Source organism: Nothobranchius furzeri, chromosome 14, assembly GCF_043380555.1.
Source record: "Nothobranchius furzeri strain GRZ-AD chromosome 14, NfurGRZ-RIMD1, whole genome shotgun sequence".
NCBI lineage: Eukaryota > Metazoa > Chordata > Actinopteri > Cyprinodontiformes > Nothobranchiidae > Nothobranchius > Nothobranchius furzeri.
The window spans coordinates 18,509,405-18,527,794 of NC_091754.1; the positions used below are offsets into that span (position 1 = coordinate 18,509,405).

Sequence of the window (18,390 nt, forward strand, 5' to 3'; positions counted from 1 at the left end):
GCTCTGCTGTTGAGAATACGACTGAACCCCCAACAGATTCAATCCTGTAGCCCCTCCAACCCGGATGGGCTCCTGTTGGCGGGTCAGGGCTGTGGATGCCACTCTTCACTCTCTTTTTTTTGGCTACTATCTAGAAACACTGGCAGGCTGCCTCTGAGTTTACAGTTCTTTCTATTCTAGACACCAAACAACCCATTTTATCTTTGCTGTCACCCCCCCCCCCCCTCCCCGTTCCTACAGCAGGGGAGCAGCTAGCCGTTTCCTTATCAAGAAAAGTGTTTTATTTAGAGTCTCAAGGGGAGATAGCTTTCGGCCATCTAAATCTTAAAGTTTTTCTCGATACACCTCCCCACCTGTTAGCCTAAACTCAGCTCATAATAGAATCACACTGTTGTGAGATGCTGAATATGCTGCAAACAGCAGATAGGCTCCTGTAATCTCTCCCTCTCAGCGCTGTGTAATTTCCACAGTCCGTTCGCTCAGATTTGGAGTAAACCCCAAGAATTTGTTTTGAAAACATCGCTGCTGTGGAGATAAGAGAGTATCTACCCACGTAGCACATCCGCACACATTTATCTTCTGATTCTGAGGCTATTTTCTCTTCTGAAAAGCACTTTTTTATTGAAACTTGTACTGTGATCTATCTGGAATTTGCAGATTCAGCCATTCATGCTGTCATACGAATACACCATGTGAGCCTCGCTTCCACACAGAAAAAAAAATTGGCAAGACCACTGACAAGATTTCACACTTTTGCAGGATTATTATACTTTTACCTGTCAAAGAATGGGACCATATATCCCACACATACGGTACCGAGCAGAAGTATAGACATACCTTCCCACTCAGTTTCTGCAAAGTTTGATGAAAACCTGAAAAGCCATTTAAAGGTGATGCGTCACATTTTATTTTGTGCGTTCTTTACTGCTGCATTCCCAACATCTACAAGTTAACACTTTTTTTCTAAGAGCTGAATAAAAAAAACAACAGTAAATTATCTCAACAAAAGCTTAGTTTCACCTTTTTATTAAAGACAATTTAATTACAATAATGCACATACTGTTATTATTATTAAAATAATAAGTCAACGTGTCTGGATTTAACTGCACTAAATGAATAATATTGAGTAGGAAGAGCTTATTATAAATACAACAACCAGAGTTAGAGTAGATGATTAGTAGATTATATGAACAAATTTATTAAGCGCATTTTCCCTATTTCTAACTTTTAACTTTGGATGCTTTGCTCAACTTATTCAAGCTGCAGGAACACGGTTCTGCAGTTCTGCAGACACATTGACGTTTGGTGCGTCCCAGATCTGCACAAATTGGTCAGAAAGTGCTATGGTGATGAGCTTGATCCCTGATGATTTGTTGGGTGAAATCGTGTGATTCTAAGGCTGGGAACATACGTGCTTTTTAACCTCACCACGGAGCAGGCTGCGTCTTTGTTCTCAAACTTGCTGCTGCGTGACAATGTCCTGCATGTTGTACTGGAGGACTCTGCTAGGGGGCATAGAGTACTCAGACCAGATAGAGAGCTGGGCTTGTGGGGTAAAACCAAAACAAACATGGCGTCAACAGAAGAGACCAGTTACTGGTTCATTTTGTGAGCACGGCACGGCAGAAATAAAGAAAGCAGCGGCATCATAGATAGTATGAAAGACCTCTAAGCCAGAGATGGAGTGACCATGGTGTCTCGCTCATTTTGTCAACTCCTCCTACTGAATACTACAGTGATCCCTCGTTTATCGCGGTAGATGCGTTCCAGACATGGCCGCGATAGGTGAAAATCCGCGAAGTAGGGACACCATATTTACAGTATTTATTTAACAGGTATGTATTCAGTATTTAGACTTTTAAAACCCTCCCTTTACATAGTACTGTATTTTAACTTGTTTTTTTATAGTTTTATTACAAAAAGTGCATTTTATGATGAAATTGATGAAAAAAAAACAGGAATTTCTTGATATTTCGCATAGAAAAATACCGTAAATCGGTGAAAAATACCGCAAATTGGCGAATTTCCCTTGAATAAGGCTCCAAAGAAAAAATCCGCGAAGTCGTGAGTCCGCGATAAACGAACCGCAAAGTAACGAGGGATCACTGTACACTCGTATATTTCAGCGTTTTAATGCATTGTGTTAATTTCGGAAGATGCGCACAAACAGCGCAAGTTATGCAAGGCAGCCATTTTAAACACGCGTCGTTAAACAGCAACAATATTTCGGCCCTAAGGCTGGGAATTTACTTGAGTGGTCGGAGGGACTGGTGACGCCTGTGCTTGGAAACCTTCACCTCTGTCAGTGAACCCCAGGACAGCTGCAGTTACAATGTAGCTCTTCACCACCAGTGTGTGTGTGTGTGTGTGTGTGTGTGTGTGTGTGTGATTAGATGTACGGTATCAAACTCAGACAGGATAGAGAGCTGGATTTATAAGGTACAACCAAAACAAGCATGGCGACAATAGAGGAGATCAGCAGCTAGTTAATTTTGAAATCATGGCAGGACAAAATTTTGCATTATTGTAGATACAAACAAATCCAAACATGAGACAGCGAGACAATATCAAGAATGCCTTGCTTGTTTTGTCATTTTGCAACTTGCAAACTCGTCATGTAAATTTCAGAGGACACATAAAATACGCTTCAAATGAATGCACATTTTGAGAGGCAGCTGTGATAAACACGTCTGCATGGTTTAAAGCATTCTCATCCCTAAGAGCTTGTCCAAAAGAACAAAAACTTAATTTATTAAGTGAGTAAAAAGGCTAAATATAGATGCTGGTCCGTTATAGGGTTAACTAAATATGTGTATCAATTTTCCTATAAAAGATTAAATATGAGTTCTTGATAAAACCAGAAGACTCAAACATATTCTATCCAAACATGAAATTCTCTTCATAAGTGGCATTATAGCACTTTTGAAACGCTAGAGAGTAATAGAGGGTCTGTATTTTCTGTTGGTCTGCACTCGGAGAGAAATGTAAGACACAATAAGTCAATAAACTTGATGCATAACACAGATTTGTGTATTTGATTTTTCTCCAGTGACAAGAAACCATTTGGATCATTTGAAAAACAAGGAACACAATCCTGATTTTTCAGGAGTGCTTCAAAATCTCACACTGTGCAGCTCTTTATTGAGAAGAGCCACTCCATGGACGATTTGAAATGCACCGGTATCGTCTTATGCTGAGTCGCAGAGGGGAACGGATAACGATTTACTGAATGTAGAAGTGGAATGGATCCACAGAGTCACACATTTCTCTCCTAATGGGCTGATTGAGGAACTGCCTCTTAACCAATTCCAGTGGTGTTTTTCCTCTCTTGGTGTATTCTTCCCTTTAATTGAGCTTGTGTGTTTTAAACGCAGCTGTGTAAATTCATTTAATTTTTCTTCTTGACACTCTTGGACTGCTTGGAGGAGGTCAAATTATGGATGGCTCAGAATTTTCTGTTCTTCAACCAGAATAAAACTGAGACTATCCTGTTCTACTCAAAAAACACACATGGATGTGCCCAAGGGATCGACTCTCCTTCATTAGCACCTTCTGAGAAGGCTGTGGTCACCATTCTGGGGGTGAAGTTGGATGCAGAGCTCACAACTGGACAGCCAGGTCAATGGAACAATCAGATCCTGCTATTTCCATCTCAGGAGAATAGCTAGGATTGAGCCGTTTCTTTCACGCAAACATCTGGAAACTGTCATCCACGCCTTCATCACCACCAGACTGGACTACTGTAACTTTATTTATGCAGGCATCAAGCAGGCCTCCATAGCGAAACTACAGAAGGTCCAAAATGTGGCAGCCAGGTTACTGACTGGTAACAGGAGATCTGAACACATCACGCCCGTCTTGGCATCCCTACACTGACTTCCAGTCTCCTTTAGAATTTCGTTTAAAGTTCTGGTGTTTGTTTTTAAATGTTTAAATGAGTTGGCACCACGATATCTATCAAATCTGATCCATCCTTATGTTCCCTCAAGGAACCTTCAGTCAGCAGGGCAAGCACTGCTGGTCGTTCCCAAACACAGACTGAAATCTTGAGGGGGACGTGCTTTCTCGGTACTGGGGCCGAGGCTCTGGAATGAGCTACCTACATGTGTCAAACAGGCCACCATGCTCGGCAATTTTAAGAGCCGTCTGAAAACACACTTTTATTCTTTGACTTTTAGTCAAGAGGAGTCTCGTTAATGGGTGGATTAGCACTTTTTGCTCCCCCACCTAGATCTGCATGCCTTTGTTGGTTTTGAAACGGTTTTATATGTTTTTATTTCTTTATGTTCACTTCTGTTGTGCAGCGCTTTGTGTCGTCCTTGGGCCACGTGAAGGCGCTATATAAATACATTTTAGTAGTAGTAGTAGTAGTAGTAGTGTTAATGAATCTACACACACGTTTAAAGATTCAAATTAACACAGGAAATGTTTGTTTGAACTCATAAAAATTCCAAAATACTGATTTCATAAAATAGATTTTTAAATATTTGTTTTTATTTTAATGGAAAATGTGATGAGTAAACTGGATATTTTTTTTCTTTCCCTGAGGTTGTTACCAGTCAGTTAAGGACTGAGATTCCATAATAACTTGCAGAAGCAGGTTTGGAAATGGTCATTGCCATAACCAATTGGTTCTCTGATGGTATTCAGTTGTTTTTTCTTTGGATTTGGCTTTTTAGGCCCGAGCAGCGAAGCTGCAAAGGCCTATTGTATCGGCTCCGTTTATTTATTTATTTATGTATTTTCTTCCGCATCTTTGAATGGCCTTTAGGGGGTCTTAGCATATCGAAAAAGTCACCAAATTCTGGCCCAATATAGAGTGTGCACGTACAGCATGCGCGCCTCGTGCGCGAGCCTACTATGGAAGCTGCCGTTACGTTTTTGGCCTGAGGGGGCAATCGCGAGCATAAAAATTCAAAACTCCGTAAAGTCCCTTTTAAAAACCCCAAATAAGAAAAGATTAAAGACCTCAGCTCGTTGGAATCAACATAACATAAACAAAATCTGCATGACTTAAGATGTGAAGGTGAAGCATCAAACACCCTAAATAGTTTAGTTTAGTAAACAAAATAAAAATAAACAAGCATTTTTTTTTAAATATGTTTTTTTGTTACATTTTGACAAGGAACCTGCTGTTACAGATGCTTTTATGCTGCTGAGACAACTCATTACATCTATAATCAGATGCTGTTTTTGCCTCTGACTCTGCAAAACAGGAAACTACAACACATGTTTTTTAATTTGGTGTAAACGTGATGGATCAGAGAGGAAATGCACTTGAAACACAGTTTAGGGATTTGCTGATGAGATGTCACCCAAATATTGTCATTTCTACACATCTCCCATAGAAAAGCCTCCGGAGTGTTGTGATTTTGTGCCGTAAAAGGTCAGAAGTCTGTGACAGTAAAACAACGTTTGTCTGGCTCTGGAGCCGTACGGATGATCTGGCATGCGCTCACTGGAAAATCTGTTTTGGTTTTGTCAGGAACTTTGAGGGAGACGTTTGTTGTGTGTCGACTCACTGTTACTTCAGACGAAAATGAGCAGTGAAAAGGTTTATGGCTGTCGCACGCGCTCATTCCCACTGTTTTTGTTTCCATAGAAACTCTGAGTGCCGGGCAGCCGAGTGTTTTAGAGTTACATAAGGCTTTACCAATAATATGACACACAATCTGATGAGGGATTTCTCATCTTACTGGATTCCTATTTTAGGAAGAATACGAAACGGCAGCAGGAAAGACCAAATTTAGAGATTTTTCTTTCATCCCTGTCCTTTTTTAAGTAGCTGAAATGCAATCTGTCACTTAATCTAGATGTCTGTGTGTTTAACATAATGTTTAAACGTATAACATGATGTTTTGCATGCATCACAATTCAGCTGAAAGTGGAGCTGCAGAACGGTGTGTTGATGTTACGGTTGGCGGTATATGAATGTGGGTGGCTGCAGAACAGCAGGTCTTCAGCAACACAATTGTTCATACATGATGCATCTGTGTCTATAATTATACAATCTGTCAGGCATCAATCCCTGGATTACGAATGAAACGTGCAGTAATGAGTGACTTCATCAAGCGTGGTTAAAGGTGCTAAAGCATAAGTACTGAAACACCCTCGTTAGTATCCTGTTCACCATTCAGTCAAATTATTTTTCACAGCTAAAAAAATTAAATGCATCTTCAATAGTGTATAATTATTATAATAATTTATGAATGATGACTAGAAATTGACATAGGTGGGAACATCTAAATTTAGTTGTAATAATAATAGTCAAAATAGTCTTTTGATTATTATTTCATGTGTCAGGCTTTAAAGGATTAACTGTGTTTCTAGGCTGATAATATCTTTGCACAAGCCTGCAGATTTCTCTCAGAGTCTGAATGGAGAAAGAGAACTAACCATGATTAACTGTGATTCTTGCTCACAGAAAGGTAAATCATCAGGTAAATCACCTGTAGCTCTGATGAGCTGCAGGTGATTTACCTGCTGTATGCTGAGCGTTAATTCCTAGCACTGCTAATATTGTTATTATGATGAACTCATTTGCTTAGCAAACTTCAATTTAAGCAACTTGCACCTTTCTCATCTTCAGCCTTCTTCTTTTTTGCCTCCATCCTCATGTGGTGTACAGTGCTTTTATTGTGACGACCGGAAGTGTGCAGGCTATTTGGGGAACTTGAGTGCCGTAATGTGAAGTGACGATGGTGTTAACAAAAGAGCCCCTCAGGTTCATGGCTGTCGTCCTCTCTTCGTGTGAAACGTTAATGCAGTTAGCGTTATCCTCTCAGGACCCTCGCTATTGATATCAATATGGCATATCGTGATTTTTTTTCCTGTGATATTATATTGATATTCAAAAGCGTGTATCAAATTTTTGGAAGAATTTACATGCAAACATTTGTGTATTTCTTTTTCTTTTGGTGCAGTTCAAATGCCAACCGCTAGTGGGCAGCAGTGTGCAATGGGTTTTGTTTCAACCATTGAAATGTAAATCCTTCTGTTATGGTTCTGATACCTGATGTTAAACATGTTAACCATCACTTTAGACTGTTGATTTAATTTTCCTATAATAAATGTAATCTAAAAAGTCACTAATAACTTTTGAGTAAATGTATCGTCTCCCCTGTAGCGTAATACGTGTCGTAACACCAGAATTTACACATCCCTAGTGTGATAGAACATTATCGGGTCTTTTCCACTGAATGATTAAGCATCACGTAATGTTTGCAAAACGTAGTGCGCAGCAATCAGACGCTATTATGGTGGATGAGTGCGTTTCCACTGGCCGTGAAACGTTACGCCCTGGAAACACTTAAATCTCAAATCTCTTTTTTTGAACATTTTAAACATCAAAATAAAGTAATGTTGTCTCAATATAGAGTATTTAGTGTATTTCTCCGTTTTGTGACAGATTTCAACCCGAGTTGCTTCTTTTTACCCTTTTTATGTCATTAAAATTGTTATCATGTGCAATAAGCTTGTATTGACTTGAATGTTTACCTTTTCAAATAGACGCTGTGCACATCCCTCTTAAGTCTGTCCTTTATTTTGTTTATGTTTTAGTGCCACAGTGAATGTGTTTCAGTGAAAATACGATATTAATTCACTCATTACAAAGTTGATATTAGAATTTTGGGCAGTAGCTGCATAGCATCCATTTCTGATTATCAGTTTGTATATTTAATTAATTAGAAATATTGCAAAACTTAAGCACATCTGAGAGGCCCTGTTTGAGTGCTGCTCTGCAGGAGATGTGATGAACTGAATGACAAATTTACATGAGAAATTCAGTTTTAATTTTTTTTGCATGCAAAAACACAGAAATATTGCAGTAACTCTGACACCAAGTGCATTTTTAATAGATGCAAGCCATTTGAGACCGGATTGTTTTACAACAGGCAGAATATCACTTGCTTTGACCTTTTTTCTTGCTTCCTTTTAAGGAAAGGTAAAGGTGATATTGCAGCTGTGTGTTCACATTAGACTTGCAGCATCGAGTCTACTGCTCAATAAAGCAGGCAACTCATGCTGGCGATTAGGCAGCAGATACATAACCTGCGCATGAGGTGTTTCACACCGAAACGTCCTTAGATTCAGTCCGCTCCTTTTGATGGTGACGATGTTTTGGCTCTGGGCATTTTAACAGGCTCACTATGCAACAAGATTAAGTCTCAGTCACTTTTGCCCCTAAGTTCGAATTAGCTCTGCCCACTTTGTTGACTGCAGCACGCTTCTATGAGCCTGGAGGCGCTGGGACTTGTATGCTACAGAGCTGAAGTAATCCAGCGAATACCCTTAACGCACTCAATGTTCAGTCTCCTGCACATCTGGGATTGTGTACAGATTTGTGATCAGTGAATTATTCCATTATCTTGGGAGTAGAGTAGGATCACAGATGCCTCTAGTTTTGGACGATGACGTCATTGTTGTCTTTATCAGCAGCAGCAGTGTCTCATGGTGAATAAACCTGGAATTTCGACCCAAATGTTGCTGCATGGACAGGATTACGCTCTTAATATTCAAGTAAAAAACAATGTATTTCAAGAGTTTAACTTGATGCTTCTGCAAATTTTACTGCAGTAGCTCCTAGACATGTTCATTTTATAGTTTGGTCAAATGAACGTTAATATTACACGTCTCATCAGGATTTTTGCTGTAAGCAGATGAGTGCAATGTGATGCTCAGATAGGCATGATAGCAGCTGCTGAATATTAGTGATGAGTAATCACTAATAAGCATCCATAGTTTATTCATAAAGCATGTTTGGTGCTGCTGAGTAATTGAAAACACAAAATTCTGCTGCTTTAATTTGCTTTTTGAGGACATGAAGCGAGTTTTGATGCTGGAGTTTAATGAAATAAATGTTCTCACAGCAAGGGGAGATTTATTACTGATTTATCATGGTGGGATTGATGTGCACACACACACACACACACACACACACACACACACACACACACACACACACACACACACACACACACACACACACACACACACACACACACACACACACACACACACACAAATGCTAAGCAGGTTTTAATTTGTTATTTCATGTAAACAAAACTGAAATTTCTTCTTCCACATTCCCTGTTTTGGTTTAAGATTTGTGGACATCTATAACTAAGGTAGAAAAGTTATTTTCCTTGCTGAACCGCTGATTAAAAAATTGAAATCTGGGAGAATTAATTGAACATCATAATTTCAGTGACATATGACTAGTACATAGCACGATCTGGATCTCTCTTGGTGCGAGCGACACACTCATCCTTATAGTTTTTCATTTATCTCCATGGGACTGATCAGAGACAATTAACATCGCCACTGCAAAAAAGGCACATTTGTTTGTTCTAAAAGAAGGAGAAAAAGACATTTAAGTGTAAGCTCAACCCTCTGAACGGCTTTTCCAGCAGCCGTCCCTCCTGCGATAATGTACTACTCTCTGGCAATGCTGATTATCTTTATCCTCTATCTTCTGTAGCCGGTAGCCAAGCTTAAGATGTGAACTGAACTGTTAAGTAAAAAAGAAGTGGTGTGAGGTCCTTTCATAATAGAAGCAGTTGCTGTAATTACCTAAAGTGTACCGTTTTATAGTGCCTTCTTTGATTTTCTTTAAACCATTCAAGTAGTTAAAAGTATTTTGAATAAGGTATGAACTTTATTTTTAAGAGGACATATTTTGCAAAACTCACTTTTTGCATCATTTTGTGCGACCATGTGGGTCTCTACTGCTTCTATAAACACACCAAGTGTAAAAATATAAACATCCATTTTCTGCCAGTGTTTGGATGTAGGAATTATGTGTCTAAAACAAGCCGTTTCAATAAGTCCCCATTTGTGATGTCACAAATGGGGAAATTAACATAGAGCCACTTCTCGTGAAACAGAGAGCTGCTGTTTGAGGAGAAGTGGCTCTACACCAAAGCTCTCCCTGATATTTCAGCTTCTCAGCTTATAGAAGCTTGAGTGGAGGATAGATGGGCGTGGCCAGCTCCAGCTTGTTTTCTTAAAGTGACGGAGCCCTTAAACGGCTCAATCTGGAAAGTAGAGCAAATGCCGAGAATAAAACGGCTAATATTACTTTACGTGAGGGATTTTCTGCAAAAAACTTATAATATAAGAAAAAGTCATAATTTGTCCCCTTGATTATCAGTTTTAGCTGAATTTCTTTGTCTTTAATTCTTCATACAATTAATGGTTTACTAATTCATAAAAACAGCACACACACAGCAAATAACTGAGCTACATTTTACATTTTTTGGTCAGATTAGTCTGAAAATTGGAAACGTCAACAATTAAAGTCAATTAAATCATTCATTTAGGCAGCTGGCTCTGTTTTACAGTAACTCCTTTTTCATAGCAAACTTGTTTGAGGACTGGTATTAACATTGATGCAAAACGTGTGTTTAAATCAATGTCATGAATCTTTAAGCTTTAAACCTGCTTGTATTTTCATTAATAATTCAATAACTTTAAATGTATTTGTTTTATTCTCTTTGACAGGGATGACCTGCCAAGCAAGGACATCATACACCGAGGACGAGGTTCTGTGGGGACACCGGTTCTTCCCTGTCATCTCCTTGGAGGAGGGCTTCTTCAAGGTGGACTACTCTCAGTTTCATGCCACGTTTGAGGTGCCCACTCCTCCTTACAGTGTGAAAGAGCAGGAAGAGGCTCTGCTCCTCTCCTCGCCCCTCATGGCTCCGTCTCTGTGCAACAGCGGGGAGAAGAACAGCTCCCTGGACTGCCTGGAGACCCTGGAGGACAATGACAGCACCAGCAAGCTGCCTACCAAGCTCCAGAAGATCACCGGGCGGGACGGCCTGCCCAAGAAGCTGCTGAGGATGAGCTCAACCACCTCAGAGATGACTTACAGCTTTGGGGACCTGCCCATGAAGTTGCAACGTATCAGCTCTGTTCCTGGGGTCTCTGAGGATAAACAGGCAGGTAAGGCCTGTAAGAGCATGGAGCCCATCAGCAAGTCAGTGGCGGACTTACCGCCAAAGCTGCAGCGACTGGCTGGGGGAGGAGGGGGCAGGATGGATGGACACTTACCTCCTAAACTTAGGAAGATGAATTCTGATCGCTTTACATAAAGGAGCCAACAACCTCCTTTCCCCTTCTCCAAACCTGAAATCCTTGTACTATTTATTTAAAGACGATTTTCTTATATTAAAGGAGATGTAGAATACATTCACCTGTACCTTATATAAGTTAGGGTGATGGAAATGAGCACATCTGTCCCTGGATGTAAGTGTTCATTCCCTAATGAAAGACCTCAGATTTCCTTTTTCTTTCCTATTTTTTTAATTTCAGGATGATGTACAATTAGCACAATCTGGCATGTAAGAAATGGCGCATGTAGAGTCGAATCTCAGTTTTCTGGCATGACAGTTTGTTCACTTTTAATTTGACAAGAAGAATTTTGTTAGTGATTTTACAGACAGTGGAGAAGTTGCACAAAGCCATATGATTTACAACATAGCAAACCTGCATTACACGGATCTAATTTGTCGTGAAGGAAGGCACATTCTGTTTTGTTTTCAGTTGGTTGCTTTAGTTGTTTAATGTAAAATAGTGGCAATGTTATGTTGATTGCATGCTCCTCTTTCTGGCCTAGCTATACAGAGGTAATAGGAAAAAAATACTATGTTTAGCCTTAACTATATTACCTTGTTTCCATTTTCATGTTTGTTCACAGCTGTATTTTTTGGTATAAGAACTATTTTACCATTTTATGACTTTTATCCGAGGATCCGATTCAGAACGTGCTGCTAGATGATGCTTATATATTTACAAATGCGTTACTGGCGACAGTGGACCTGGGCACAAGTGATTTCTACTTGCTTAATAATGTAACACTTAACTTGAAATACTCTATAGTAATTGATAAGCACAAAAACAATCATGACACGGAGCCCTACGATGTTAGAAGGCATTTACGAGCATTTTGTCTCACCACTTTATAAGATGCAATCTCCACTAGGCCAAACACTTCCTTAGACTTTGAACTCGGGTGTTACTGGTTAGAGTTGTGGACCTGTAATGAAAAATTCTCACCTTTGATTTAAAGGCCCGTTATACTCCTCTTTTGTGATGAAAGCAATAATAATATATCGACTACAATCTATAGCCACAAGGTCTACCATAGCCCCATGATTGTTCTGTTTTCTGAATTTGTGCCATGCAATCTGGTTTTCTCTAAATGCATCAAAGACATTGTATGATAACCAACCTCTTCAGGAATAAAGATCTAACATAACTGTTTAGCTTCTTGTTACTTGGACTTTAGATATAAGGTCTACTTTATTAATTAGATGAATAAATTACTGTCTGTATGCTTATTGTGAGGGGTGGTTATAGATGATAGAATAACAAAGTTTGTGAGAATTATCGGCCTGCTATCATCCCCGGGGTTTACAACACTGCTCTTTTTATTTGAATTTTTGTTTTTTACATCAACAAGATACGCTTAAAGTTGCTGTCCAGCGTTTCCCCCTTTCAGGAATTATGTGTGAATTTTCAGAAATCCATAAAAGCGAACGTCTTATCGTGTACTATGATATAATGTAGGCAGTACGTCTTTATTTTTGCTAAGCCCGCCCCGTCCCTTAGAGCTCCATGCAACATGAGCTGAGCGACATCACAAAGCATGCACAAGCATTTAAGGAAGCATCATGGTTGATGCAGGGTTGGCAACCTTTGTCACGGACCAATCAAGTCTATCAAAACACAACATAGCATGAGCATAATAACTGTAATCAATGTGTTTTAGAACTGTTTTGTCGTCTAGAGGAGCGCATTCATGAACGAGAGACCTTGCTTTCTGCCATAAATACGTAAGTGAAAAGACTTCTTGGTGTGATACACTTGTTAGCCTCTGGATGGGGCCCAGAGATTAAAGACATAATCTGGACGTCTGCTTCAAAGCCGAAATCTGGAGTTTTCTTTCTAGGAGAGCTCCATCTAAAGGCGGAAACATGTGTTGCACCTTAAGCTTCTCTCCCTACTTTCATGATTACGGCTGGAATCGATGCCTCTTTTGTGAACGACCACCTGTAGCCGGCCAACAGAGTTAAAACACACAGTTTTCTATTTATTTTTATTATACATATAAGACTTACAATTCCATAAGACATGTCTGCAACCAGGCCCAGTGCTGGCCACATACGTGCCCTATGCTCATTTTATTTTTGCAGAACATTCCGTCAATATGATCGTCATGAAAAATGCAATTTCTGCCAAAAGAACGCACATAATGGCCAGCACAAGACGTGTGCCTTAGGCAAATATGCTCTTGTATTAGGTTTGGGTAGTTAAGTGGGTGAAGCAGCTGCCTTCCACTCTGTTTTGTCCATCTACTGACTGGATCCGAGCACAGCGGAGCAACTCACGGAAGTCTCTTTCTTTTTTAAACCAGATTGGTTGGTGCCCCCCTGGCCACTTGGTCCCCCCACAGTGCATGAAGTGCATGGGTGGTGTGCTAGTGCTGTCGCCAACTCTACATTGTTCTACTTATGCAAATGTGCATGCACGCTCTGTGATTGATATCTGCATGTAAGTGAATGTTTGACGATTTTGGCTAATGTTGAGTGGCACTCAATTCTAATACACCAGCTCAGTGGTCTAGTGGTAGAATGTCCGCCTTGAGACTGGGAGATCAGGGGTTCGATTCCTGGTCGGGTCATACCAAAGACTTTGAAAAAAATGGGACCCGGTGCCTCCCTACTTGACACTCGGCATTAAGGGGTTGGATTGGGGGGTTAAACCACCAAATGGTTCCCGAGCGCGGCTCTGTCTGCAGCTCACCGCTGGTTCAAATGCTGGGTCAAATGCGGAGAACAAATTTCACACACACATCAGTGTGTGTGACAACTAATGGGACTTTAACTTTAATTGCATAGTGCTCTACAGGACAGGGGGCGGGCTTAGCACACAAAAAATGAATGCATCTACAATAAATCACAGTACTGAGTAAGACAATGCCATGCATTTGTAAAGTTCCTTTCTGAGTCAGAGGACTCCAACGTACTTTACAATGATTCCATCCATTCACACACACACACACACACACACACACACACACACACACACATTCACACACTGATGGTAAAGAGCTACAATGTTGCCACATCTAACCAGGGTACACTGACACAAGTAAGGCTGCCAAGCACTGATGCCACCGGTCTCTTTGACCAGCAGCTATCACTTTTATGCATTTCTAAAAACTATACATAATTCCTGAAAGATAGAAAACTCCAGATTGTAGGTTTGACATGTGTCGGACTTATGCACAGGCTGCAGAAACATTAAGCTTTTTTCACCTGTGAACACAAAACGTGTCCAAAATATGTTCATGAGAGATGCAGAGGATGCATTTATTATACTTATAAATGTGAGATATGGAGGTTCTGATTAATTTAAAATGCCGTGGATGCAAGACTCAAAGGTGGTGCAACAAAAGGCACCTTTGATGTCTTGCTTTTGTGTTTAAACCATATAATGTGTCTTTCTCGACAATAGCCAAAATCTGCATGCAAGTTATTGAAAAATACCCAAGCTCCCTACAGTTCACGCACCTTCTGATCTTCCTCAGTTTTTAGTGGAGATGAAATCTCAGCAGTGGGTCTGAGATGTAAAGCTGATAAAAATGATGCTGGAGGTGGACGGTAACAGACAAGGCTGAAAAAGACTTGCTTTTAGTCTTGTTCATACGTTTTAATACTTCTAGTTAATTTTGCTTTTACTCTGTTTATTGAAAGAGAATTTTCTGGGTAAGATGAGTGGACAGTTACCTCAGACTGATTCTGGTAGCACTATTATGAGAGTGGGCTGGGATTTCATCTTACACAAATCCCACCAAACATTCTGAGATGGTGTTTTCTTTGAAAACCTGAAATGAGTAAATCAATAATTCTCTAACACTTGTTTAAAAACGAGGCTGCTGGTAATTGAAGAAAGTACCAAGCATGAAATTGCAAAGACAGAGGGTCTCAGAGCACGCTCATCCATGTCAGCTTGGCTTCAGAAGTTTGGGGTGGAGGACCGGTGGAGTATTTACCTGCACTAAAACACAAAGTTCTTCCCCAGAGCTGATCCAGCTTCATTACTCATTTATCACTTTATCACTCATTTTTTTCTACAACTGGACTAAATATTATTATTACCCCAATATGTACCACACACACAAATAAAGACAGAAAAGGCTTTATGATAATATGTGTTGCTTATCATGATTTACCAATGATATGCTCTAATATCACTAAACAACAGCTGCAAAAGCTGTAGGTTCAAACCTGAGTTTAAGATTGTTTGTTCTTCCCATTTACAACCCCTTTAAAACCCGAATATTCACAATAACCCGGTTCCGCAGGTCCATGTAAACACCGCCAAAAACCCGGATATGCTCATAACCGGGTTTTTAAAAACCCGGTTACTACACCTGGGGTAACCCTTTTCTAACCCGAATGTTTGGTCGTGTAAACGCATACCGGGATATCCCCATCAAAGCGTGTGTTCTGCGCATGCTCTGTTCACAAGGAATCTTGGTCTTTTGAGTAGCGAGACGTCTTGTATGCGCCAGAACACCGGAAGTAAACAACAAGTTGGGAGCAACATGGCGAGTCGCGGCACAGCACCACACTTTTGGAGTGACGAGGAAACCTCTGTCTTCATCGGTCTGGTGAAAAGCATGATAATTATGTCTTTTGTTGACGGCCAAAAGTACAGAGACAGTGAAATATACAAGAAGGTAACCGCATATTGCGTCTGGACGTAGTCCATACGTCCTGACGCTACCCCAATGTCCGCATTTAAATCGGGTTATGCAAGTTAGGGGTAACTCTTTCTATTTATGCTTGTAAACGGGTTATTCTGATCAACTCAGAAACCCGAATACCGACCTTAACCCGATCATAACCCGGATATTGGCTGCATGTAAACGTACTCGCAGAGTACATGCAAGGTACTCTAGTTTCCTCCCAGAGACCATAAATGTGCACGTTAGATTAAATGGTTCCTCTAAATGTTTTCTAATTGTGTGAATGTTTGTCTCATCCCTGCCTCTCACCCGGTGTGTGCTGGGCGCTAGCTCTCTGAAATCCTTACAAGAAGAAATGGCTGAAAAGATGAATGAATGAATGAAAATAATACCTCCATGATTATAACCCGTTAAATATGGAACTTTACAGCCATCATTTACTTGTGATCAGTTTTTTAATTTAATTTTTTTGCCTCATTTGTGTTTATGAAAGAGCTGTTGGTTGCACAAAGCACACCGAGTCATTGGAGGCTCTGAGATATTTCTGAAAATGTATAAAAGCCAAACGATACTGATAAACTGGTACCTATTTTAAGCCACAAGTCAAATAATTACTATTTACACATATGTTGCATAACAACAACAGTTTGACACAGCTTTTATAATAATTAATACATATTAATACACCGTGGGTTTTTATTCCTGTGTAAGATATCATCCTCGCTGGTATCTTAGTTATAATTATTAAGTGAATTATAAGGGGTGGGACAGATGCCATAAACACTGTGCAATGACATTTTACACTAACACGGTTAAGTTAAAATAACCAGTAAACAGAATGGGAGCAACCTTATGAAGGAAAGGTTTATATTTATTCCAGAGAACACCAAATACTGCAGCAAAAATGTGCTTTAATTAAGCACATTTTGATTTGGGTTATTGTGACAAAAACATACCGACATACAGCTGAGACATAAATGTTGTTTCGGTGACTTATTACTGAACTTCTGGGCTTAACTCTTGTGAAAATGACAGTAGAAATGGAAATCGCATTTGTTTAATGAAAAAAAAAGCTTTGATTTCATTCTAACCTCCAACATAGATTGTATTTGTTTTAATTTTTGGTGTGTTTCCCTCGTCTTAAAGCTGGAGTTCATAGGTGATGTCATCAGAGACATGAGGAGGAGATTTTAAAGTTAGAACGGCTCCTGTCCTTGCGCCACCTTCCCTTCTAAAAGGAGCTAACCTTGCAAACGGTTAACGTCGCATGGCCGTGCAGATCATGTCTATATTGAGTTCGTCGATCCAGACCATGTCTGTCGGACGTCTAAACTAGGTCTGCACAGTGGGAAAAGTCACGCCTCAAACCATGACCGCTAGCGCTAACAAACAAGTAATGTTTTTGAAATGTTCCCGCTCAGACACACCTGATCCAAACTGCTGAATAATCTCCTCAGCCTTCCTGGGCTGTGCAGAAGCTTCTATTCACTCGTTTTAATCAAATCTGCAGAGTTCATGCAAACAAATGTCTAAAACAGGAATCCAGCACTTGTGCAGCTAGCGCACCCCTGCTAACGTTACAAAAGGCTAATAAATAGTTTGATATTTCGTAACGTTGAATGCTACGCTAACCACTTAGCTCCAATATACAAAAGATAAGATTGAGTTAGCACTCAAGCTAGGTTGGTGTGCTAAGCTGACTGTGCATCACCATGTAGTGCATGCTGGGAAATGGAGCGCATTCTCACTGACTGACAGCTCTTGCTTGTGGATAAACAATTCAACTGGCCAACTCTCTGGACTCATATAAATGTTTTGTCTTTTGTAGAGGCTGTAGAAGGAGTAAATATTTTGAGCTTAATATATTGCCTTTACTTATGAACAATAAGATGTGATATTCTACATAAATATAGGATATCAACCTTAGTGGTCTTTGAATGTTTAATCAGAAGATTCTAGGATTCTTTGCTTTTTCAGTGATCATACACACTTCGTATTAATTCAGACAAAGTCAGGTTTATAAAAAGTAAGAAATTTATTTTCTAAACAAATTAAAAACAAGACGAGTTATATAAGATGAATGTGATGGATGAATACAAGTGGATGGGATGTATGTTGATTAAATGGTGTGTGCTTATCAGAACCTTTATCTAGAAGAAACTGAGTTCTGGGTGTGAAAAGAATTTGGTTTGCTTTAAACTATGAAGTTGGTTCTTATCAAAACCACATCAGACGCAATCATGCTGTGTCTACTTCACCAATAGATTAACCGCAGCACCGACTTCTCCAGTCCAGAGATGTCACCAGACACAACATGTTGGAACTAGTTTGTGTCTAGAAGGACTCTTAAGAAGTTGGAACTGTATCAGCTTTGTTCTGCAGGAAACGTTTGCTGTGTCGGAGTTCTGCTCAAAAACTAAATGGATCACTCAGCAAGTGATTCTGTTTTAATATTCCCATATTATGATTACATGGCCAATCAGGACAAAAGAGGTTAAGAGGTGTTAACAAACCTCAGAACACACGTCTTTTCCAGATACAAAAGATGTAGTTCTGTGGATAAAGAATGTTTATGTGCAGTGGCATTAACTTTAATTTATATCTAATGAACATCGAGTATGAGTGTAGAT

At 39.8% G+C, this 18,390-nt stretch overlaps 1 protein-coding gene across 1 annotated transcript in view; it reads left to right on the top strand.

The window, feature by feature from the left end:
- The window catches only part of kcnj3a (potassium inwardly rectifying channel subfamily J member 3a), a 31,177-nt gene extending 19,932 nt beyond the window's left edge, over window positions 1-11,245 (top strand). The window contains exon 3 of the mRNA XM_015966622.3: window positions 10,504-11,245. Within this exon, the coding sequence (XP_015822108.1) occupies window positions 10,504-11,096 (593 nt within the window). The 3' untranslated portion in view covers window positions 11,097-11,245. The remainder of the gene's footprint in view (window positions 1-10,503) is intronic.
- The last annotated feature ends 7,145 nt before the right edge of the window (window positions 11,246-18,390 follow it).